The sequence below is a fragment of the Pelophylax lessonae genome (genome assembly GCF_965119305.1).
Source record: "Pelophylax lessonae genome assembly, chromosome: 3".
Taxonomy (NCBI): Eukaryota; Metazoa; Chordata; class Amphibia; order Anura; family Ranidae; genus Pelophylax; species Pelophylax lessonae.
In genome coordinates, this window is record NC_138770.1 from 351,068,896 (window position 1) to 351,094,633 (window position 25,738).

Here is a 25,738-nt window from a genome sequence, read left to right on the forward strand (position 1 = left end):
CTATACCTGCAAAAGGGGCCAGTCTGAAGTGATTTAGCAGGACTTCATTTTCTGACTAAAGTTACACTATAAAAGTAAAGTCTAGTGCTTTATTGGTAAGGTTACTATTTCAATGTTTAAGTAACAGTAATTTTTGATTGAACAGAGGTATCTAGAATTAAAGCTCCGTTTACAGTTAGAAATAAAACAAGTAGGGCTAAAAACATAATTTTCAAGTTCAGTATGGTAGTAAGCTTGTTTTCAGCGGAGACCGTGCCTGTTAAAATAAGCAAAAAAGCAATTTTACCTTTAAAGACTTCCTTGAGGTCCGATGTATTTCCCACTGGGTTTTTGAATTTTACATTTTTATCAGTCCACCAAGCAATCCCTTTCTTGTTCAATTGAATAGGCTCCTCTCCTTGATCTGTGATCTTATATAACTGGAGAGAATCTAAAAATGGAAAAAGTTATCACAAGTCACCAATAATGGCCAGGACCTGCTGATTGGCTTAGCGAATCACAGCACAGAGCACTGTGTTTACTAACAACACAGGGCTCTGAACAGAAAGCAGTAATGTGGCTGTTTTTTTTTCTCCCTGCAAAGCAAGGAGAGAAATTAACCACATCTATTGGTAAAAGCAGCACATATTTCATACATTACACTTGTTAGGCACACAGGTAACCCTTTCGATGCCCCAGATTTTAACCCCTTCCCAGTCAGTTTCATTAATACAGTGACAGGTGTATAGTATTAGCACTGATCGCTGTATTAGTGTCACTAGGCAGTTCCCATCCAGATTTCTCTCCACACTATCCTATCTCCAAAGTCGCTGATCACCACCAAAACTAGTAAAAAAAAAAAAAAAAAAAAAAAAAAAAGATTAAAAAATTCCAGTATATATAAACAGTTTGTAGTTTTTTTTTTTGATACCAAAAAGATATGTAGAATATATTTTGGTCTAAATATATCAAGAAGACATTAGATTTTGCTCCCGATTCTTCTTAACCATACGGTTATACCGCCCCCTACAGGAGTAGGACACTAGGCAGGAAAAAGCTTGACTACGCCTATGGGCAGTCCCAGGGGGTTTACACCCACACTAAGCTACAGGCACTAAGTTTTTTTTCTGCCTAGTCAGGAGTCCATTCGCATGGTAGTGGCGTCCCTACATCTGGGGGATTTTCTCGCTTCTATCAACATCGAGGATGCCTACCTTCACGATCCAATATGTGCCAGTCACCAGTGCTTGCTGTGGGCGGGGAGCATTATCAGTTTGTGGCGCTTACCTTTGGTCTTGCCTCCGCTCCTCGGGTCTTCACAAAGGTACTATCATTGTTGTGTCAGCGGGGATTACAGTACTGCGGTACCAGGACTATCTTCTGCAAGCAGAGTCTGACTGCTCTGATGGACACCTTGGAGATTACTCTTGGATTCAGCCTCAGCCAGAGTGTTGCTTCCTCTGAAAAAAAACTCCAGAAATTGCAGGAGGCAATTCAGCTTCTGTTGTCCAACAGACGGTCATCCCTCTGGGCTTGCATGCTGGTGCTGGGCCTGATGGGGTCTACCTTCGAGGTGGTTCCGTTTGCACAGTTTCACACAAGATCTCTGCAAAAAGAAATTCTGGTGAAATGGAACAAGAATCCACAGTCTAGAGGTGGCTTCATTCACCGGCACTTTGACAGGGAAATCCTTCTCCCCTGTAATGGGCGGTTGTCACCGCGGATGCCAGCCTGTCCAGGTGGGGAGGTGTCCTCAGCACAGCTTGTGCTCAGGGGGTCCAGACTGCCGATCAAAATACTGGAACTCCGGATCGATCAGACTTTGTCTGGATCATTAGACAATTGGTCTTCAGGGGTGTCCGATACAAATTTCCCCTCTCAAACTTCTGCCAAGACTCCTGTGCAGAATCGAGGTAGCAAGGGATTCAGTCTTTCGGGTTGCTTCAGACTGGCCTCGCCGGTCTTGGTACGGCTGGTCGCCGATTGCTCCTTGGAGACTTCCTCTCAGGGAAAATCTGCTGTCTCAATGACTAATCTTCCATCCTACTTTAAAGTCGCTGGTTAACGGCTTTGCTGTTGAAAGCCTGGTGCTGAAGGATAGAGGTTTGTTGGAATTGGCGATTCCTGTGCTGTTAAAGATTAAACATCTACCATCCGGTTTGGAAGACGTACGTTGCATGGTGTGAGTTTTTTGGGGTTCTCCCTTACTCCTATTCAGTGGCTCAGGTCTTGGCTTTCCTCCCACGGGGGGTGAGCAGCGCCTGGCCTTGAGTACCATCAAGGGCCAGGTTTCAGCCTTGGTGGTTTTCTTTCAATGTCCATTGGCCACACTTTCCTTGGTGCGTACCTTTATCCAGGGAGCTCGACACTTGGTTCCCCAGAGTGCGATCTCAATTACCGCCGTGGGTCCTCAAATTGGTGTGGTCATGTATCCAGGAATCTCCCTTAGAAAATATCAGGCGGTTCCCCTGCTTAGGTTGTTCCAAAAGGTGGCCTTTTTGGTGGCGATTACTTCTGCGTGCAGGGTGTCGGAGCTGGTGGCGTTGTCTTGCCGTTCACTCTACCTATTGGTTTACCAAGCTAAGGTGGTTCTTCATCCCTGTCCGTCATTCCTTCCAAAGGTTGTCTCTGATTTCCATTTAAATTAAGACATTGTGTTGCCTTCCCTATGTCCCAGGCCCCAAAATCCTAAGGAAATTGCTCTGCATTCCCTGGATGTGGTTCGGACGATCAGGGTGTACCTGGCAGCTGCGGAGTCTTTTAGGAAGTCAGATTCACTATTTCTACTCACGGTTGGTCCTCAAAAAAGGGTTGGCCATTTCTGCTGCGACCATATCTAGATGGATCACACAGACAGTGATTCAGGCCTATTCAGTTAGGCGTCAGGTTCCTCCTTTCCCTGTTAAGGCACACTCTACCCAGGCGCTTAGTGCTTCCTGGGCCTTCCGTCACCAGGCATTAGTGATGCAGGTTTGCAAGGCGGCCATCTGGTTGTCTGTGCACACTAGTACAACGTTTTATAAAGTGGATGTGTTTGCATCTGCGGATGCTTCTTTTGGCTGCAAATTTTTGCAGGCTGCTGTTTAGAGGACCTGGTCCTCTTTGAGGGTGTATTGTTTTTTTCACGTGAGCTCCAGTTGTTTTGGTTGAGCTCCATGTTACCTGGTTCGCTATGGGTAGCCTTAAGAATCTTTTTGCTCTCTTCGGATCCCTCATGATTAACACTGCTTTGGGAAGTCCCAATGGTTAAGAAGAATCAGGAGCTGTGTCCGTCAATGAACAAAAGGAGAATGGGGTTTTTGACTTACCGTAAAATCCATTTCTCTGATGTTCATTGATGGACACAGCCCCCACCCCTCTGTGAAGCTGGCTTTCTTCTGACACATCTTGTGACAAAACTGAGTGCCTATATCTAAGTGTGGGTGTATATCCCCTGGGACTACCCATAGGTATAGTCAAGCTTTTTCCTGTCTAGTGTCCTACTCCTGTAGGGGGCAGTATAACCCAATGGGTAAGAAGGAGAAGCTGTGTCAAAGAACAGAGAAACGCATTTTACGTAAAGTCCAAAATCCCAATTTTTTTTTTTTTTTTTTTTATTAGATAGCAGTATTTTTCTTTTTTTTTACATTTTCAGTCTTTTTTCATTTATATAATAAAAAATAAAAACTCAGTGGTGATCAAATACCACCAAAAGAAAACGATGTGTGAAAAAAAATTATATTTGCGTACAGTTTTGTATGACCGTGCAATTGTCAGTTAAAATGCCCTGGTCATAAAAAGGGGCTAAAACCTTCTGAAGCTTAAGTGGTTAAGGCTGAACTCTGAAAAACCAAAACATCCTTCTTTGCAGTGGGGTTGTGCCTAAACTGCAAGAGTTTAAGCTTTTTGCCTAGAGCAGTGGTTCTCAACTCCTGTCCTCAGGACCCACAACAGGCCTATCTTGCACTAACAGTTGCAAGACAACTGAAATACATCACAGGTGATCTCATTTGCTGCTCGGTGATTGCAGTATTCTAGTCTGCATCTCCCCAAAGCAATACTTAAAATTGGGCCTGTTAGTGGGTCCTGAGGACAGCAGTTGAGAACCACTGGCCTAGAGGATCATGTAAAGCAGTCTTTCTTACCAGACCCTCTGCTCCAGCGGGCTCTTTTGCACTGCTAGACTGGTCCCTGCAGCCTCTTTCCAGGGGAGTAGAGAATCGGGTAACCTCTTTGGGCCCATACACTCATGCATATTTTGAGATGATTTTTATTATAGACAATTCACATAATATTCTGCAGGGGTTCCTGTCTAGGCTATAAAGTGTAATACATTTCTAATTTAACTGCATAAAATGTTTCCTGTTATGTTAGTTGGTGCTTTTGGGCCTAGCAGCCAGAAAATTGCTGCTCTCTTTATCTTGTTACATTCATTATAACAGCAAGAAGCATTCAGAAGTCTCTTTGGTGCTGCTACTTCTCTTTACGAAACGTGGTACTAAAGACGACTTACCATTGAACATACTGTTTGCGATAGCACCACAAGGAGCAATAGGCTTACTGTCACTGGTACGATAAGGATCACATTCTTTGCTTGGATTCTAGAGCATATGAAATGCATGTAGTTAAAGAAATCAGGCAAAAAAAAAAAAAATCACACTGACATTTTGATTCACTAACTACAATGCCCAGTCATAAAGAAGAACTAAACCCTCCTATTCTTTACAGCCAAGGAAGCCAATTTTCATTTAGATTTACCATAACCTAAACACGTTCAATTAGTATGCAATCAGGCAGACCCTTGCACTACATAGTTAAAGGCCGGGCTTGACAAATTTGCTTTGAATTTAGGAGCCAGCTAAAAAAGTTAGGAGACAGTTTTTTTTTTTTTTTAAACTAACAAATCCTATGGGTGGAGCATACTCCCGAAGGTAAATATATCCTTTAACCCTTTCACAGCCAAGGCAGTTTTTTCACACGTAATTTTAAGCCTAAACATTACATAAAACCCTCAAACATTATATATTTTCTGAAAGCAGACATCCTAGAGAATAAAATAGGAGTAATTTCAATTTTTTTTTTTGTCACACATTAAATGGTAATTTTCAGGGAGCAATAAATGCAATAAACTACCCAATTTTTGGGGAAAATATAAAAGCCGTGGGTGCACCAGGTAAATAGATAACCAACATGTTAAACATGTCAGTACCCTATATTTTCCATTGGCAGCACTTTAAAATTCCTCTATAGGTCATAGGTTTAGCATTATGGAGGAGGTCTGGTGCTAGAAATTGAATTGACGGTGCTAGCAATCAATGTTTTCAGGTATAGGCATGTTTTTATGTATGAACGGGACACGTCACTTTTGGGTCAACAGGAAGGGGAAGAGAGCTGAGGTATGTCCACTCACCTCCCTCCCCTCTACCCAGCATCGCCTGCTATGCCAGTCCCAGGCCCAGAGATCGGCAAGTGGAGCCCGGGATACATACTTGGGGAGTTGGGACAGTTAAGGGTTTGCTTGGGGTGTGGGGAGAATTCTGGCAGCACCCCAGAAGCCAGCACGAAACTTCTGGTTGCCATGGCAACCTTTAACCTGAGGATTATTGAGCCCTGGTTAAAAGGTAAAAGGAAATTGAATAAGAAAATTGTATAATGGATGGCCAGCCTTAGCCCCTGTTCAATCAGCAGTTACCATGGTGCTGCATATGTGATCAGCTGTGACACCAGCCATTTGATAGCTTGACAGTGTAAGAGCCGACATAAGCACACACTAACAGTTATTTCAGGCATGTCTAACGTAACGGTTTTATAAAACAGGTGAATCAGTCGGTTTAAAGTGATTCTGCTTTAAAAGTCCTCTTCCTCATACGTTACAAAGAACAGTTTCTGCACGAATAAAATACAGCATCAGAAATCAGCAAGGTCATCAAGTACACATGGAAATGGCAGGTCACCAGAAAGAGAAACCCGTCCAACAAAAGCTGGGCTGTATATTGATCATAAAATATTAAATTATTAACCACACTCTTTAAAATTTAAACATCTTATGGAAAACAAGTGCAAACATGCAGTGCAACAACATCACTGTTTATCTGTCAGTTATAAATAGGCATGCTGTTTCTTAGCCAATAAATGTATTTATTTTTTTTTTTAATTCAAACACAAAAGTGCGAGTGACAGTAGAAAAAAAATTAAAAAGTGGTTCAATTCTTTTTTTCTTCTTCTTTTATCTTTTGTCTGGGTATATGCACATATACTTTAACCACTTCCCACCCTCAATGTACTGAGGGCGGGCAGCCAGTGTGGGCTAAGCGACGTATCACTATTAAGCTGCCTACTTCTGGGTCCTCCTGTCAGCAAGTCCCGGCCAAGGATTCATGGCTGGGACTGGCTGATCAGCTGTGTACAATCACAGCCCTATATAGAGAGAACAATCTCTATTTCTCCTATCTACAAAGCCAAAAAAAATGAGATCTAGCAGTAAAAGCAGCACACATTACACTTAGTTAGGCACACATGTATCCCCTTTATCACCCTGGATGTTAACCCCCTGCCCAGCCAGTGTCATTAGTACAGTGACAGTGTATAATATCACTGTTTTAGTGTAACTGGTGATGTCAGTGTCAGATTGCCCGTGCACTATCGCAGTCCCATGTCATTGATCACCACCATTAGTAGAATAAAACAAAAAATAAATAAATTTACACACACACACACACACACACACACACACACACACACACACACCATAGCTTGTAGGCGCTATAACTCTGACACAAACCAATCAATATACAGTGCATCTGTAAAGTATTTACAGCGCTTCAATTTTTCCACATTTTAGGTTACAGCCTTTTTCAAAAATGGATTAAATGCATTATGTTCCTCAAAATTCTACAAACAATACCCCATAATGACAACGTGAAAGAAGTTTGTTTGAAATCTTTGCAAATATAATAAACAAAAAAAATCCCAGTATTCACAGCCTTTGCTCAATACTTTGTTGAAGCACCATTGGCACCAATTACAGCCTCAAGTCTTTTTGAGTATGCTGCCACAAAGCTTGGCACACCTATATTTGGGCAGTTTCTCCTATTCTTCTTTGCAGGACCTCTCAAGCTCTATTAGGTTGGACGAGGAGTGTTGGTGCACAGCCATTTTTTAGACCTCTCCAGAGATTTTAAATCGTGTTTACCGTATTTTCCGGCGTATAAGACAAATTTTTACCCCAGGAAAATCTTCTTAAAAGTCGGGGGTCGTCTTATACGCCGAGTATAATATTTTCAAGGTACCTTCAAGAGAGATGCCCAGGAGATGGGAGCGATGCAGGGACTTTTTCTTCCGTTTCGGGCGCATGTACATTATCGGCGCCGCGTCGCATGTTCAGGAAGTTCTGGATACCGTAGCTGCTCTCTGGCAGCGGAGTGATCTGACTCTATTGCTCAGGCGACTGGACTACGGTATGTGAGGTGACTCGCAGGGAGCGGGAGATTTAAAACAAATCCCGATGGCGGCGGGTAGCATGGCACTGGCAGCACACAGTGAGTAGGGACTATATGCATATTGTAATGTCTTAAGCACCGCACTGTAGAATCCTCAAAGTGCCTTATGATGATTAGCATTAGGATTTTCAGTCACACAGAGCACTAGCTGTTGCATTACTCTGTCACAGTGTGCTACATGGCTTTTGGGTGCTAACTTTGTTAATTTATAGCTGTACTGAATGATAGACTATAACACAGTTTAGCAATAACAAAAATCGGTACCCAAAAGCTATGTGGCACACTGTGACAGAGCCATGCAGTACCTTTGAGACATACGAGAGATCTGTGAAAATGTTTTTCAATGGTGTTGCCTTGCTTCGGAAGGGGGGTAGTCTTCTATGGCGAGTATATCCCAAAAGCAATGTTTTAAATTGAAAATTAGGGGGGTCGTCTTATACGCCGGAAAATACGGTAAGTCTAGACTCTGGCTGGGCCACTCAGGGACATTCACAGAGTTGTCCAGTAGCAACTCCTTTGTTATCTTGGCTGTTTACTTAGGGTCAATGTCCTGTTGAAAGAGGAACCTTCGCCCCAGTCTGAGGTCCAGAGCAACCTGGAGCAGGTTTTCATCAAGGATGTCTCTGTACATTGCTGCATTCATCTTTCCCTCAAACCTGACTAGTTCCCCCAGGTCCTACCGCTGAAATACATGCCCACAGCATGATGCTGCCACCACCATGCTTCACTGTAGGGATGGTATTGGCCAGGTGATGAGCGGTGCCTGGTTTCCTCCAGATATAACGCTTTCCATTCAGGCCAAAGAGTTCAATCTTTGTTTCATCAGACCAGAGGATTTTATTTCTCATGGTCAGAGTCCTTCAGGTGCCTTTTGGCAAACTCCAGGCAGGCTGTCGTGTGCCTTTTCCTGAGGAGTAGCTTCCGTCTGGCCACTCTACCATACAGGCCTGATTGGTGGAGTGCTGCAGAGATGGTTATTCCTCTGGAAGGTTTTCTCCTCTTCACAGAGAAATGCTGGAGCTGTCAAAGTGACCATGTGGTTCTTGATCACCTCCCTGACTAAGCCCCTTCTCCCCCAATCGCTTAGTTTGGCCTGGGTGGCCTGCTCCAGGAAGATAAAAAATCAAAAAGTTGAGACATCGAAAGGCAATCCAACTGGGGGGGAGGGGGGGGGGGGAGGCAAATACAAACAATTGCTAACAGGTAAAAAAAAAAAAAAACTAAACTGAAGCTGGCATCATATGAGGCCTTAACATCCACTTGGCAAAGTATGGAGTACCTGTGAACCGAAGAGCAGATAATAGCCTGATGCTGAAGAGCCCAAGTGGCACTTACAGATCTAAATGGAGTGTGGCTTGACAGGAAAGGTTGGTATATGATCTTAAAGTGTCCTCTCACACCAGCCCGTAGGCTTTGTGCTCCATATAACGAGAGTCCACTAGTGCGCATTGTGCAAGGGCATTGCAAAGCTTAACTTTGATGTAAAAAAAAAAAAAAAAAAAAAAAAAAAAGGAGGATTAAAAAAACATATGCACCAGAGCTCATTGAAAAACGCTGTGGTGCGCTGACCTGAATTCCACTGTATTGACATGCTGCATTTTTATGCAAGGTACACCAACGCACATGTATGTCGTGAACAAGACAAACAAGAAATTATTTCTTTCCTAGGTGCCAATGCACTGTTCCTTCGTTGAGCCATAAGCTCAAGACCACAAGCTTAAAAAATAGTCTGTCTGTGCCCCTCAAAAAAGTAGAATATGAAGCTGGTTTGCCTTCATTGGAATCAGTCTTTCTGAAGGAAGTAGTGGCTGTCAGACAAATTCTCACTATGTCCAGGCAATAAAGGGAGATCATCCTGTGATGAACAGGAACATAACAGAGGGACAGAGAGAACGTTGTTCTGGTTGAGGTGAAGGCTGCAACTACCTTAACAAGAAGGAAGTTCTGTACCTCAACATCACCTCTTCCTTGTGTAGGACCAGAAAGGGTTCTTTAAAGGATAAGGCTGGCAACCCAGACATCTGCATGACAGAGTTGATGGCAATAGGAAACACAGCCTTGTGAGTGAGAGTGCAAAGTGGACTATCCCCAATAGTTTCAAAAGGCTTTTAAGTGCCAAGAAAAGCAAACCAACACTAGAGACACCATGCACAAAGTTTTTGATCAAAGAATGGGGGTCAGCTATCTATGGAGTAAGTTCACAAGGGCAGAAACCTAAACCTCGATAGTGACAAGGGCCAACTGCTGGTCCATTACAAATTCAGCCATGGCCCTGTCTTAAAACTGGAGTTTCAACAGTCATGGTAAGTAAATTCTTGAAAAAAAAAAAAAAAAAAAAAAAAGACTCAGACAGACAATCTGGAAGAATTCACGGAGTACTGTCATGTCAGAGTACCACATTCACCCAAGCTAGTTGGGAGCTATGTGGATTAGGGTGTACTGATCTAATGGGGCCACCAGAGGACTCATGTTCCTGCAGACAAACCTGTCCAAAGTGTTAAAACCGAAGGACAGGAGACTGAGGAGAGTCACATCCAACATCCCACAAACCTGAGGAAGTCTGGCAGCCAATATATATCAGCAAAGTACAATAGCAGCCAGCACTAAAGGTCAATATGCCAAAACCCTTACATTTTATTGCATGGGTAGAAACCTTTCAAGTGGTGACATTGAGTGCCAACTTATCCCTTAGATTAGGCACTCTTCTATATATTACCTCTGGATTCTTAGATAGAAGATCTCCCAAAACTGGGTCTCTATGGAGGATCACCCAGTGTTTTTTTAATAAATTTGTTTCTAGTTGTCCTGGCGTGGGATGTGGACCACAGAGATTGCTGGACTGGCTGGTTTCCCTCACGCTGCAAGACACCTGGTGCTCCCTTGACGGCTGATATAAGCCAAGGCAATGTGTGACTGGACCCTGGCTGTCTGACCTTGCAAAAGGAGGGTCCAGTATTGCAGAGCCCGCCTTATTGCTCGAGTACCAAGAGGTTGATCGGGAGCTTGACGTTTACTAGTGACCATGTTCCCTGGACTGAAAGGGACTGGAACACTCATCCCCAGCCTGAAAGACTGGCATTTGTTGTTATAACTTTCCAGTGATAAGGAAGGAAAGACTTTCCTATTGTTAAGGCTGTAAAGGAGATCCACCAAGTTAGGGAATTCCTCGCTTGACTGGACAGGAGCATGGGTAGGTCGGGAAAAGAAGCAAGCTTGTTTTAGGTCGATAAGATGTTGTGTACAGAATCTCATTGTGGGAGGTCTCTTAGACCTCAATTCTCGAGCATGAGCTTGGAGGGAGAATTTTCTTCTCTGGATGGAAAACCTTTGTTTGGAATAGGATCAAAACCAGACCCAAGTATTCCAGGGGAGGAGAAGGCAGAAGAACAGATTTGTTTGGGAAATTGATTATCCAACCAAAAGCCTGGAGCATTCTAATTGACCAGTGGATGTTTGCAGATAGCTAGAAGAAATGAGTTCTTCATGAAACGGTCATCCAGAATAACCTGTGTCTTGAATGTCCCAAACCCTCAAAAAGGCCAAGAAAAGGTGTTCGGACATTTGTGAATACTCTGGGAGAAGAGGATAAACCAAAAGGCAGTGTGACAAACTGGAAATGACCGTCCAAATCACAGAAAACACTGATGAGAATATGAAAATGGGAATTAGCAGACAGGCACCTTGGATGTCGATTTATGCCAGGTATTCCCCTGGTCTCAGAGAGGAAATAACCAACCTTGTAGATTCCATTTTAAGAATGTTAAGGTATTTGTTGAGGAATTTTGGGTCCACATTAGGACAAAATACTCTTGTGGGCTTGGTATCTAATAAACCTGTCTTGTGGGGGGTACTGGCACAACTACTTCCTCTGACAAGAGAGGATTCAAGGCATTCTGCAATTCTGCATATTGAATGGAGAGAGCCATTCTGGAAATTGGTTTCATTACTACTACTACTAATCCACTAGGGTTACTTTTACAATATGCAGAATCGCTGGCAGTATAAAAAAAAAAAAAAAAAAGAAACATACGGGATCATGGTTGTAGCATCAACCATAATCCCAGTATAACCACCTCAATACCAAGGTGTATATGTAAATATGGCAGTATTAAGATGGTTATAGAGGTTGACTGACAAATCGGAAGATCAAATAAACTAGTTAAAGTGTCATATTTTGCCTGTGTCTTGTATTGTACTATTGAGACAAACTGTCTAACACCTAAAAAGTGTTAGTTGAAGTTAAGTGACTAACAAGTAAAAGCCTATGTAAAAGTCCATCTAACTACTGTTCCATCAAATACAACCCTCTCCTGACAGTGCTTTTGTCCAAGGGTGTATCTGTTACTCCTTTGCAGATCGAGGAACCACCCTAGGACAAGACGTGTTTAACTATCTGGATCTACAAATAAAATGAAAAGGAAAAATAAATAAAAGCTGTTGTATATTACATTTTTGTTTTTGGTTTAGATATGCTTTAACCTACAAAAATGTACAAATGTAAAACTTACCGTCAGGGAGTTTCTGTCCCCATTCAACTGACTGTCATCCCTTGACTTAACATATCGGCGGTGGTTCTGGTAGAAGTTAGATAGTCCATAATACATAAAAACATTGCTCTACAAAAAGAAAAAAAAAAAGAAAATTACAAATAGCAAGGCCAATAAAACAGTTTAAGATATATAAAGGGTAGCCTAAGGATCTGATCAAGTGCAAGTGCAAGTATATTTACTGGTATTTCTCCCCTAGATGACATGCTTAAATATTTCATAACGAAAATAATAATTTCATATAATAAAAATGTTATATATATATATACACACATATATATATATATATACACACATATACATACATACAAGTTTCTCCCACTTTTTTTAGTGCGGTGACTGTGTTGCATAAAGTGTTGCATGCAGCATATCAATTTTTTTTTTTTTTAAAGAACCACAACCTACCTCCTCACAATGTTATGGTGGATACAGACCAGGGCACACAGAAAATAAATGTGGTCTGGGTACCATTGCATTAGACCTGCAGTGCACCACTTACGGACCGCCCACTGTGTATTTATGTTGGTACTTTGACGTTAAATACCGGGGTTATGGTAGTAGATAGCTGCCGTAACCCCTGTATTTTTTTAAAATGGTGGGCGGTCTGCTTTAACATAAGTGTGGTCCCAGCGGCGGATTCGCCGCAGGAACACTCTTATGGGTGGCGGGAGAAGTGTCCCCTTTCTGGTCGTTCTCCCCGCTTACCGGAGACGTCGGTAGCAAGGAAACACATCCGGTTTGATGGAATGATGGGACTTGTAGTTCCTGAACAACTGGAGGGCCATAGTTTGGAGACCCCAACATAGATCATATAGTCACTTAGTAAGAGAACTGTAGTTGCCTGCCATTGCTCAATTCTCTTTCTGAATATACTAGTTTGCCTAGTTAACATGCTGACCCAATGAGTTCAGTATTTTGTCAAGTTAAAAGACTCAAAACAAGTATGTAGTTCTGACTTTCCTGATCAATATACTTGTTTTAAGTCAATGTTTTGAACGAGCATGGTAAACAAGAAGTCAGAAATTGTAGCCTCTGTAGTTCTCGAAGTACAGGTTTCTTTCAAGAATGACCGCTAATAGATGGAGCAATTTAAAATTCAATACTTCCTGAATTACTGCATACTTTTTACAGATCAGTGAAGTCAGGGAAAGACGAGCAACTAGTATTTTCAGAAGAGGGTTCAGCAAGGCAGCCTATGCATTTTCTTAAGCTTCTTAGTTTTAGTCTGAAGGTGACAGCTATTACTAAAAAGTCATCTCCCAAGTTCCAAACACCCAACTTACACACGACTCATACTTATAAAAACGGAGGGGGAGAACAGGAAGTAAGAGGAAATCTACCTCTAGGAAGGGAAATTCACTCCTGTAAGAGTTATCATGGGAAAAAGGTGTCTCCACTAAAGTTTTATTACCAATCCGTGTTTCCACGGCAACCCAAATTTTTCAAAATCCAATTGTCACAGGGACAGAAAATGAGGTGAAATCTTCTGAACAGGGGCACAGACAGCAAAACAAACACTAAAGGAGTGGTAACCCTTCCCTGTGCTATCCCAAAGAAACCTACAGAAGCTATCTTGTTTGTAACCTGAGGACTGTATGTACTTATGAAACAAGAGTAGGCCTACATTCTCAGAATTTGACAGAGGATAGAATAAACCTTAACTGTGGGCAAGCATAGACTACATATGGTGAAATGATAATATTTAACATTAGAAATATCAAATCCTTTATAATACTTAACATAAGCAACAATAACGCAGTTACCTCAAATGCAGTATCCAGTGTAAAGTTAATAGTGCAAGTGCATGGCTTGCTGTTCCATGAAATATTAACACATTTGTGGCAATCACTATTGGAATCTATCCCAGTGTAGTCAACCTATAAAAATATATAATAAAATAGTTAACATTAGAACAAAGCTGACAGTTTAGGCTACCTCTAGCACAAACAGATTTATGATATAAAAGAAGAAAAAGTTGGATTTACGAACAGAGTTGAAAATCTTCACTCAAATTGTCGTTCCCTTTGAATACCCAGTTATAGGCAGATGAAATAAACCGGGATTTTCTTTTCACATGAACATTCACACAGTTTACTGAATCAAGAATTTCATTGAAATGTAAATAATCACATTATTTTAAAAGTATTGTATTTAGGTCAGGGCTTGACAAATTTGATTTGAATCTAGGAGCCAGCTAAAAAAAGTTTTACTACACCTAAAAAAGCTTTAATTTTCAACAATAAAACCCCTTCTCTTATGTAGCCCTGATGGGTATCTTTACAAATGCACCACACTGGCTTACATACAGAGAACACACCGAGGTGTCAGCATGTGAAGAAAAAAAACAAAACGTTAGCTTTGCTGCGGGTAAGCAGCAGAGCGGAAGGTTTTTTTCTTTTTAAATTTTTTTTAGACGTTAACGACTTGCCTAATGGCAACCTTCACCCCCTTCCTGCCCAGGCCAATTTTCAGCTTTCAGCGCTGTCACACTTTGAATGACAATTGCGCAGTCATTGAACACTGTACCCATATGGTTTTTTTTTTTATAATTTTTTTCCCACAAATAGAGCTTTCCTTTGGTAGTATTCATTCACCACTGAGTTTTAATTTTTTTTGCTAAATAAACAAAAAAAAATTTTTTGGAAGAAAAACATTTTTTTTTTTTTTTTTTTAATTTCTGTTCCTGCGGACCCCCACCGCCACTTGCACTACTTGAAGAGCCCCTTCAGAAAAGGCAATAGCCACAAGAGAAAACAGTTTTACCAGGAAAATGCCAGAGTAAACAGTAAAAATCCCCCCCACAGTGTCAGTACTTGCCACATGCTGCTCAGTGAAGAAATGGAAGGGAGGTAGGAAGTGACGTCACACCCCTAGTGGCCCATGCCTTGAGCCACAAAAAAATGGCGCCTAACAAAAGTCAATGGGAGGAATCACAGGCAAGATGGCCGCCGCTCTTACTAGGCGATTGCCCACAGCCAAGATGGCGCCCGTTCGGCCTAAAATGGCTGCTGCCCAAACAACCTGCCCTGATCCAAGATGGCGGCCACGCTAAACGGCGCCGAATACAGCACATACACATGATCTGGCCACCACAGGGGACCCCAGGGAGTACCCCTTGATGCTACTGAGCCCCCCCATGCCCCCCAGGAGCCCATACAGCGCCCTCAGCAGGGCCAGGGAGGGAGGGAACTTGCCACGCTGGCCAGAAGGGGGATATCACAGAGACCACCAGCACTGCCAACCCTAAGAGTGGGCCCACAGAACCCCCCTAGTCCCAGGGACAAGGGGGTAGTAGTACTCACCAGTCCAGAAAAAGCAGGCACCGCTCTGATACCAGAGACCTCCCACCCTGAGTGGGGTTGCCGTCAGCCAGGGAGGGATGCTAGCAACACGCGGACGTTCCGGAGTTGAGACACCCTCGGCGAAGATGGACCTCCGCAGGCTCGTCCCCATCCCGAGGGGCACTGTTGTTGCGAGGCCAGGGTGCACCAGTGGCAGGCTGGGACTCCATAAGGATCTATATTATCCAGTGCGAGGCCCAGCTCTGCTGTCGCTTGTAGTCCTCCAGGAAAATTCCCTACTAGCGATATAGTGAGAGAAATAAAAAAAAGCTATTTTCAAAAGAAAAAAAAAAAAAAACAAAGAAACTGAGATGCTACTGACGTTAGGCAGCATAACACTGAGGAACAGTGATAACTGGATCAGGATAATGGCTGAGGGATGGCCCCCTAGAGGTGTGTCTAAGTATAGAACGTTTTTTTATTAACCTTTCAAACTGCCTAATTTGCTCCTGCAGAGGGCGCCATTACCCGCTAGTGAAGGCTGACTGAACGGAAGGCGACTGTTAGAGGACGTAAGAGAAATACGGATTTTAACTTGCAGACAAAAAGTGGCAGAAGAAGGCCTGGTCTTAAAGTGGTTAACGGAGCAGACACCGGAGCTTGATTTGGCTGCTCCGTGTGCGAGGGTAATTTGAAGGAATAGCGTTTTTTTCCTTTCTCATTGGGGCCGTTGCCTCACTTCTCGCTCAGCAGATGCGCTTCTGCTGAGCGTTAAGAGAGCCCGACACTCCCTTTTTCTGGCGAATGCCCAATCGGTTCTCCGCATAATGCAAGGTCTCTTCCCTCACTGTTAGTCCCTGGGTGCGGTGTTGGAGGCAGACAGGGAGGTAAATAGGAGATAAACAGTGCAATGTTAAAAGCATTAAAAAAAATTTAAGTCGTCATAGTGCCCCTTTTGTTTATAAAAGCCCCAGACATTCCTAAAAACACCTCTGGCTAATAAAAAACACCAACCTTTACCTTACTTAAATACAGTTTTGGCTAAAAAAAATGTTTTTCTTTTTTATTGGGACGAGTAGATTGTCATGTCAGGTACAAGTAGATTGGGACCTCGATTTAGTTCCTTGGGCAAGTAGTTGTTTTTAAAAAAAACGTCCACACCCCTGTACAACTATTTTTACTGCACTGGGACTAAAAGGCAAGCCCATATACATGGAGTTAAATGTGATCCGTGGTTATTTCAAATTTGAGCCCCATTCACAAGGGTCAATTATCGGTGTGCCCTTTGGAGGGACATCTTTTTTCAGTATTGCATGCATCCCCGTGCCAGAGTCCTATTGTGGTCTATTGGGAAACGCGGCTGCACAGACACATCCACTGTATCCCAATATGACATATGGTTGGGGGTCCCCAAACACACCCTGTGTGTGATTACATGACCACTGATCACCCAGTTCTCGCTCTGCTCCAAACGGAGCGCCAGTGACCATCAGTCATCTCTTGCTGCTCTGCTCCTTCAGTGCTCGCTGAAGCGTCAGTCTGGGGAGTGGGCAGGAGAAGTTGGCACTCGCTCTAAGCTGCATGCTGAAAGCCGGAGCCATCTGTCAGGCAAACCGGGTGGATCCCGATAATATTGTTGGTTTCCTTCCATATCCTGACTCGGCTCTGCCCCATCAGCTGACAATAGCAGCTACCCAAGTTCACATTTTTTATTTTTTTTTTTAAATTGTTCATTGACACACGAGTGGTTAAATTGTTACCACTCCAATTTGCCATATTTTATACCTTTTTTCATACTCCCAATACATACAGCTGCAAGAAAAAGTATGTGAACCCTTTGTAATGATATGGATTTCTGCACAAATTGGTCATGAAATGAGATCTGATCATCATCATCTAAGTCACAACAATAGACAATCACAGTCTGCTTAAACTAATACCACACAAAGAATGAAATGTTTCCATGTTTTTATTGACCACACCATGTAAACATTCACAGTGCAGGTGGAAAAAGTATGTGAACCCTTGGATTTAATAACTGGTTGAACCTCCTTTGGCAGCAATAACTTCAACCAAACGTTTCCTGTAGTTGCAGATCAGACGTGCACAACGGTCAGGAGTAATTCTTGACCATTCCTCTTTACAGAACTGTTTAAGTTCAGCAATATTCTTGGGATGTCTGGTGTGAATCGCTATCTTGAGGTCATGCTACAGCATCTCAATCAGGTTGAGGTCAGGACTCTGACTGGGCCACTTCAGAAGGCGTATTTTCTTCTGTTTAAGCCATTCTGTTGTTAATTTACTTCTATGCTTTGGGTCATTGTCCTGTTGCAAAACCCATCTTCTGTTGAGCTTCAGCTTGTAGACAGATGGCCTTAACTTCTCCTGCAAATTGTCTTGATAAACTTGGGAATTCATTTTTCCTTTGATGATAGCAATCCATCCAGGCCCTGACGCAGCAAAGCGCCCCAAACCATGATGCCCCCACCACCATACTTCACAGTTGGGATGAGGTTTTGATGTTGGTGTGCTGTGCCTCTTTTTCGCCACACATAGTGTTGTGTGTTTCTTCCAAACAACAACTATGGTTTCATCTGTCCACAGAATATTTTGCCAGTACTGCTGTGGAACATCCAGGTGCTCTTGTGCAAACTGTAAACGTGCAGCAATGTTTTGTTTGGACAGCAGTGGCTTCCTCTGTGGTATCCTCCCATGAAATCCATACTGGTTTAGTGTTTTACGTATTGTAGATTCGCTAACAGGGTTGTTAGCATTTACCAGTGACTTTTGTAAAGTCTTTAGCTGACACTCTAGGATTCTTCTTCACCTCATTGAGCAGTCTGCGCTGTGCTCTTGCAGTCATCTTTACAGGACGGCCACTCCTAGGGAGAGTAGCAGCAGTGCTAAACTTTCTCCATTTATAGACAATGTGTCTTACCGTGGACTGATGAACAGCAAGGCTTTTGGAGATACTTTTATAACCCTTTCCAGCTTTATGCAAGTCAACAATTCTTAATCGTAAGTCTTCTGAGAGCTCTTTTGTGCGAGGCATCCTTCACAACAGGCAATGCTTCTTGTGAAAAGCAAACCCAGAACTGGTGAGTTTTTTATAGGGCAGGGCAGCTATAACCAAAATCTCCAATCTCATCTCATTGATTGGACCAGTTGGCTGACATCTCACTCCAATTAGCTCTTGGAGATGTCATTAGTCTAGGGGTTCACATACTTTTTCCACCTGCACTGTGAATGTTTACATGGTGTGTTCAATAAAAACATGGCAACATTTTATTCTTCGTGTGTTATTAGTATAAGCAGACTGTGATTGTCTATTGTTGTGACTTAGATGATGATCAGATCACATTTTATGACCAATTTGTGCAGAAATCCATATCATTCCAAAGGGTTCACATACTTTTTCTTGCAGCTGTATATGGCTTTGCCTTGGAATAATAAAATAAGGATTTTGTAAAGCTGTACACACTTTTAGCTTATATCAGATTTCTAATTCCTCCACACAATTATTACAATAGCTGCATAGACTATAATTACTATTGAACAGATCCTAAAGTGCTGTGTCACAGCAGACTAATTATGACTCTTTTTAAAGCTGTACTTTCTTTTGCCACACATCAGATTGCAAAATCATCCATACAATCATTATTATAGCTGCACAGACTGTAATTACTTTAGCTCTGTGTCAGAGCACACTCTGAAAATATTCTATAGTGGAACTTCAGGTTCATTTTTTTTTTTTTTTTTTAATATAAAACAATCCTATAGGAGGGCATTAAAATGATTATTACAGTTTTAAATTATATATATCACTCGGTTCTGTAAAAAAAAAAAAAAAAACAAAAAAAAAAAAAACTTTATTACTGCTGTGCATTAAATTAAACAAGTTATGCGTTTTCTCCATATCATTATGAGATGTAATTTCCAGTGTCCTTGCCTACTTTAATACGACTTCAGTGGGACTTTACTCTCAGAAATCATATCAGCATTAGATAAGAAAAATTCCTGAGACTTAGGCCCCATGCACACGGGGCGTTAGAAAAAACGTACGTCAAAGTTAGTTCTGACGCCGGAAAAAGCAGCTGTAAAAACGTGCTTTCAGTAGCTTTTTCCATTGGCGTTATTGCACGTTTTGCCACGTTGCTTTTAGCAGCGTTTTTTTTTTCTTCCATTCAAAATCAATGGTTCCCTATGGGAGCCTATTGATTTGAATGGAGGTCGCACCGCAACACCGCAAGTCGGATCCGACTTGCGGGGCGACTTGCGCTGTGAGAATCTTGAGGGGGAACTCCACGCCAAAATGGGAAAAAAACGGCGTGGGGGTCCCCCCCAGGGTTCCAAACCAGGCCCTTCGGGTCTGTTATGGAATTTGAGGGTAGCCCCATGCCGAAAAAACGGCATGGGGTCCCCCCCAAAATCCATACCAAACCCTTATCCGAGCATGCAGCCCGGCAGGCCAGGAAAGGGGAGGGGACGAGCGAGCGGCCCCACCCCCCCTGGACCACACCAGGCCACATGCCCTCAACATGGGGGGGTGTTGGTGCTTTGGGGCAGGGGGAGCTCTGCACCCCCCACCTCAAAGCACCTTGCCCCCATGTTGATGAGGACAAGGGCCTCATCCCCACAACCCTGGCCGGTGGTTGTGGGGGTCTGCGGGCAGGGGGCTCATCGGAATCTGGAAGCCCCCTTTAACAAGGGGGCACCCCAGATCCCGGACCCCCTCCCTATGTGAATGGGTATGGGGTACACTGTACCCCTACCCATTCACCCCATAAAAGGCAGTGTATGGAAATAACGACAAGAGACGTTTTGGAAAGTTTATTAAAAATCTTCATCCGACTCTTCTTGTCTTCTCCTCTCCGGGGTCTTCTCCGGGGTCTTCTGCTCTTTTGCTGTCCGCCCTTCTTGTCTTCTCCTCTCCGGGGTCTTCTCCGGGGTCTTCTGCTCTTTTGCTGTCCCCCTCTTCTTGTGTTCTTGTCTCCGGGGTCTTCTGCTGTCCCCTCTTCTGCTGTCCTCTCTTCTTTTCTTCTCCTCTCCGGTCTTCTGCACTTTTGCTGTCGGCTGTCGGCTGTCGGCTGTCTTCTTCCTCCGGTCCTCCTCCGACGACGTCTCCGCTGATTATGCCTATCTCCGGTCTCTTCAGCTTATTATATAGCCATTAGGGGCGTGGCCCCGATGACGTCATCTGGAGACCCCGCCCCCTCATGTCACAGATGACGTTATATGTGACATGAGGGGGCGGGGCCTCCAGATGACGTCATCGGGGCCACGCCCCTAATGGCTATATAATAAGCTGAAGAGACCGGAGATAGGCATAATCAGCGGAGACGTCGTCGGAGAGGACCGGAGGAAGAAGACAGCCGACAGCCGACAGCAAAAGAGCAGAAGACCGGAGAGGAGAAGAAAAGAAGAGAGGACAGCAGAAGAGGGGACAGCAGAAGACCCCGGAGACAAGAACACAAGAAGAGGGGGACAGCAAAAGAGCAGAAGACCCCGGAGAAGACCCCGGAGAGGAGAAGACAAGAAGGGCGGACAGCAAAAGAGCAGAAGACCCCGGAGAAGACCCCGGAGAGGAGAAGACAAGAAGAGTCGGATGAAGATTTTTAATAAACTTTCCAAAACGTCTCTTGTCGTTATTTCCATACACTGCCTTTTATGGGGTGAATGGGTAGGGGTACAGTGTACCCCATACCCATTCACATAGGGAGGGGGTCCGGGATCTGGGGTGCCCCCTTGTTAAAGGGGGCTTCCAGATTCCGATGAGCCCCCTGCCCGCAGACCCCCACAACCACCGGCCAGGGTTGTGGGGATGAGGCCCTTGTCCTCATCAACATGGGGGCAAGGTGCTTTGAGGTGGGGGGTGCAGAGCTCCCCCTGCCCCAAAGCACCAACACCCCCCCATGTTGAGGGCATGTGGCCTGGTGTGGTCCAGGGGGGGTGGGGCCGCTCGCTCGTCCCCTCCCCTTTCCTGGCCTGCCGGGCTGCATGCTCGGATAAGGGTCTGGTATGGATTTTGGGGGGGACCCCATGCCGTTTTTTCGGCATGGGGCTACCCTCAAATTCCATAACGGACCCGAAGGGCCTGGTTTGGAACCCTGGGGGGGGACCCCACGCCGTTTTTTTCCCATTTTGGCGTGGCGTTCCCCCTCAAGATTCCCACAGCGCAAGTCACCCCGCAAGTCGGATCCGACTTGCGGTGTTGCGGTGCGACCTCCATTCAAATCAATAGGATCCCATAGGGAACCATTGATTTTGAATGGAAGAAAAAAAAACGTATAACGTGGCTTAACGCACGTTAAGCAACGTTATAGCAAAGTTATTCAGCTTTTAGCAGCGTCAGGCGTTTTTAACGCTGTAACGCTGGTCCTCAGAACGCGCAGGTGGTGGGTTCTTGTTGCAGCCTAAAAACGTCTAAGCCACTTACAGCTCAAAAACGTCTGAGTGTGCATGAGGCCATAGAATAACATGGAGGGGCGTTTTTAGGCTGCAAAAAGAAAACGCCTGACGCTGCTTACAGCGGCGTTAAAAACGTCCCGTGTGCATGGGGCCTAAAAAGCAGTTTTTTTTTTAATCCCTTACCTCTCCTCCCAGGTCATCCTAAACAAACACTCTCCTCCCAAGCGTGGAACATTGTGTGTATTTTTTCAATGTGCATTTTGGCACATTTGTAGCGTGTTTTGTCGCACGGCAAAAACATGCATCTGGTAACCGTGATAAGTATGTCCTTAACAATTAGGCTGCATTCACATCTCTGCATTATCTACTGTGCAGGTCCTTCACAAAAAACACACGTTTTTCTGCACGTTTTGGAAATGCACTGCAAACACCAATCGCGATTGTACCGCCATGGCATTCTAATCGCAATTGGGTGTTATTAACAAATAAGCCCAGTACATACTATAAGAAAATCAGACGAACAGCTTTCTGGGTTGCCGACTCTAATACAAATAGCAGCAGGCAGGAGGAGAGAGCCTGGAGAAAGTTTGGGCTGAGCTCTCTCCCTCTTCTCTGTCTACAGGAGTTACCACAAGATCACTCTCCAATCCAAACATACAGCGGTTGGGACAGTTCTGTCTTTTTGCTGCGGTACCCGGTTGAGAAACACTGACCTAATGTGTAAGGCCAGGTTCACACATATGCAAATACACTAGCTTTGTGACATACATTAAAGCGGAGTTCCACCCTAAAATACATTTTTTAACTAAAAATACCACTAGGACAGTCAGGGCTAGTGCATTTAAGCAACGATAGCCTTTGAATTGTCCCCTGTTTAGCTTACCTGTAGGAAGGAATACTTACCTTGATAATTTCTTGTCCAGCGCTGCCATCTGCATTGTGGGCAGCTGAAGCCGTAGCGTCCCTCTTCGTGTCCTCTTCCGTCATGTCGGAGTCCCAAAATTCCCTGCTCGTCACTTTCGGGGCAGGCGCGTCATCCCACAGCTGGTTCTGCACATGCCCAGAAGCTGTTCTAATTGATTCTGCCGGGAATGACACGCCTGCACCGGAAGTGACGAGGGACATCGGTGCAGGCGCAATGACTCCTGGGATTGATGATGCTCATCTCCCAGGAGTGAATGCAAAGAAGGAAGTGACGTCAGGGGCCACGGCCCCAGAGAGAGGAAGTGGAAGGAAGGTAGAGTCAATTTTCAGAAAAAATAAGGTAAGTGAAACAAAAAAAAAAAAAAAGGAAATAGCTTAAAACAACCTGAAAAAGAATTGGATGGTTAACGGAAACTGAAAAGTTGTAAAATAGGGTGGATGTCCACTTTTAATTTTCTTTTTGGAGGGCATTTGACAGGTGGTGAGAAGCCATTGTATCAATGCCTCTTTTAACCTATTGAATGCTGGACTACTGTGCCACAATGGTGGGTGTTGTGCATGGTTACAGCATGGCCCCATTCACTTGAATGGATTGCATTTGGTGCATTGCTATTGAGAGTGACAGGGGGTATAATTCTTGTCGTGAAGCAAAGAATCTCAGCTGCGGCATGTGTACAACCCTGGCAGCTACCTTTCCAGTAGTGATCGACTGATATTGTTTTTTTAGTGCTGATACCAATACCGATATTTTGGTCATCGGATATCGGTATTGGCTTATATTTTCGGACATTTAAAGATTTTTATTTTTTTAAAAAATTTTTCACAGGTACAGTTGTAGAGGGATTTGGGGGGTGTAAAAGACCCCAAATCCCTCCGTTGCACTTAAAAGCCTACACCCAAGTCATTTACGGCAGCTCCTCTCCCGCTGCCTTCTGGGAGACACACTCAGGTCCTAAAGCACAGAGCGACCCATGAAGTGGGAAACAGGCTGTAAAGCCGCGAGGCTTCACTTCCCGTGTTCCTATGTAAAGCCGCGGCGAGGCTTCACTTCCCGTGTTCCTATGTAAAGCCGCGGCGAGGCTTCACTTCCCGTGTTCCTATGTAAAGCCGCGAGGCTTCACTTCCCGTGTTCCTATGTAAAGCCGCGAGGCTTCACTTCCCGTGTTCCTATGTAAAGCCGCGAGGCTTCACTTCCCGTGTTCCTATGTAAAGCCGCAAGGCTTCCCTTCCCTTGTTCCTATGTAAAGCCGCGAGGCTTCACTTCCCGTGTTCCTATGTAAAGCCGCAAGGCTTCCCTTCCCTTGTTCCTATGTAAAGCCGCAAGGCTTCACTTCCCGTGTTCCTATGTAAAGCCGCGAGGCTTCACTTCCCGTGTTCCTATGTAAAGCCGCAAGGCTTCCCTTCCCTTGTTCCTATGTAAAGCCGCAAGGCTTCACTTCCCGTGTTCCTATGTAAAGCCGCGAGGCTTCACTTCCCGTGTTCCTATGTAAAGCCGCGAGGCTTCACTTCCCGTGTTCCTATGTAAAGCTGCGAGGCTTCACTTCCCGTGTTCCTATGTAAAGCTGCGAGGCAAGTGTCTATATATTAAAAGTCAGCAACTACAGTATTTGTAGCTGCTGACTTTGACCTTTTTTAATACAGGCTGGAAGTCCGCTTTAATTTTGTTGACATAAATATTAATGTGCAATGTATGTACTTTCCTAAAGAACATTATTTTTTTTTATCAGGTTGGTATGGATAAAATTTCACTTTAGCATACACTCTGAAATTGGTTCGCATTAATGTGTTGGCATTTTGCTGCGGTAGTGAATCCGCACCGTCCTCGTACCGTATCTAGTGTGAACGGGGGCTTAGAACGCGGGAGACGCTTTGTGACACTTTGAGCCATAACAGCCTCACATACTTTGTGTCTTTCCAATAAGTGACAGATCCAGTCATATCCTGTGAAGGATGTTCCAGCAGACTTATGTGAATGGTCACCATCAGGAGAACAGGGCGGTGACCCAGGAAGTGACACCCTGGTGGCCATATTGTCCTGGAGCCACCCTAACCTATTACCCTTCCCATAAGACAAGCCCCAGGGAGGGAAGGGGACCTCCAGGAAGAAAGCAGCCATCACACATAATGCTCTCACCTCGAACTCCCGGATGTTGTTGGAGGTGACAAAGATCCCGATCCCGATGGGGATGAATATAATCCCGATGACGAAGAAGGCAGGCAGGACGGTGCCAGCGGTGAGGATAGGCTGCCAAGCCGGAAGGCGCTGCTGCTTGAAGGCCGTGTTATCCGGCTTTTTACTCTTAGCGGCCACTCCAGGCCCTACACCGGAGTTAGGGTGCCCGTCCTCCTCCTTGTAATTCATCGCCATGGAGGGCTATGTGTACTACGACTTCCTCCAAGAGACTGCTTACTGCTGAGGAACACAACAAACCTGCCCGGCCACCGCCTCCTCTACGTCATCACCGGGAGAACTCCAATGCGGAAGAAGAGCGCCTCATTGCGCAGGCGTACCACATACACGGTCATTGGAGGAAACCGGGCAGGCGCACTTGCACATTGTTGTTTGATGGCCTGTTTTTTTTTTTTTTTAGCTAGACTGAGCAAGAATATCGTTCAGCTGCTTTAACTGTTTGTTCCCTCTAATGGAAAAAAAAAAACAACTCTTGCTGTAACTGAATAAAAAAGTGTTAACTGTATAACTTCTTACCACTAAGCTAAAGTCCATGTTCACTCCATGTCTGCACTGGGTGACTACGTATCTACTGCAGACTGAACAGCGTTGTCACCAGACAGCCTGGGTTTTGAATCATGAGTCCGGATTTCAGTCCGCCTAAAACCCAGACACACATTATTCAGACCGGGTTGTGGCCCCCCAAGTACCAGAAATGGTCACACACAAATCTGTTGCCAGGCATCCCAACCTGCAAAAACTCATTTCAGGGAGGTGGCGCACTCATTTCAGGGAGGTGGCACTCCACACCCCCCCCCCCCCGCACTAATTTAACACAACTAGAGGATGATCAAATGAAATGGAATCAGTATACAGAGGTTTACTTCTTCAGAGAGATATTAACCACTTGCCGACCGCTCACATGGAGCGTACTGTGGCAAAGTGGCTCGT

At 44.3% G+C, this 25,738-nt stretch overlaps 1 protein-coding gene across 1 annotated transcript in view; it reads right to left on the reverse strand.

Annotated features, from left to right (window-relative positions):
- Positions 1-25,113, reverse strand: part of TMEM30A (transmembrane protein 30A) — a 35,518-nt gene extending 10,405 nt beyond the window's left edge. Inside the window, exons 1-5 of the mRNA XM_082251477.1 lie at positions 24,752-25,113; positions 13,768-13,881; positions 11,966-12,073; positions 4,472-4,559; positions 287-430 (exon numbers count right to left, since the gene is read on the reverse strand). Coding sequence (XP_082107603.1) covers positions 287-430; positions 4,472-4,559; positions 11,966-12,073; positions 13,768-13,881; positions 24,752-24,985 — 688 coding nt within the window. The 5' untranslated portion in view covers positions 24,986-25,113. The remainder of the gene's footprint in view (positions 1-286; positions 431-4,471; positions 4,560-11,965; positions 12,074-13,767; positions 13,882-24,751) is intronic.
- Positions 25,114-25,738: the final 625 nt, after the last annotated feature.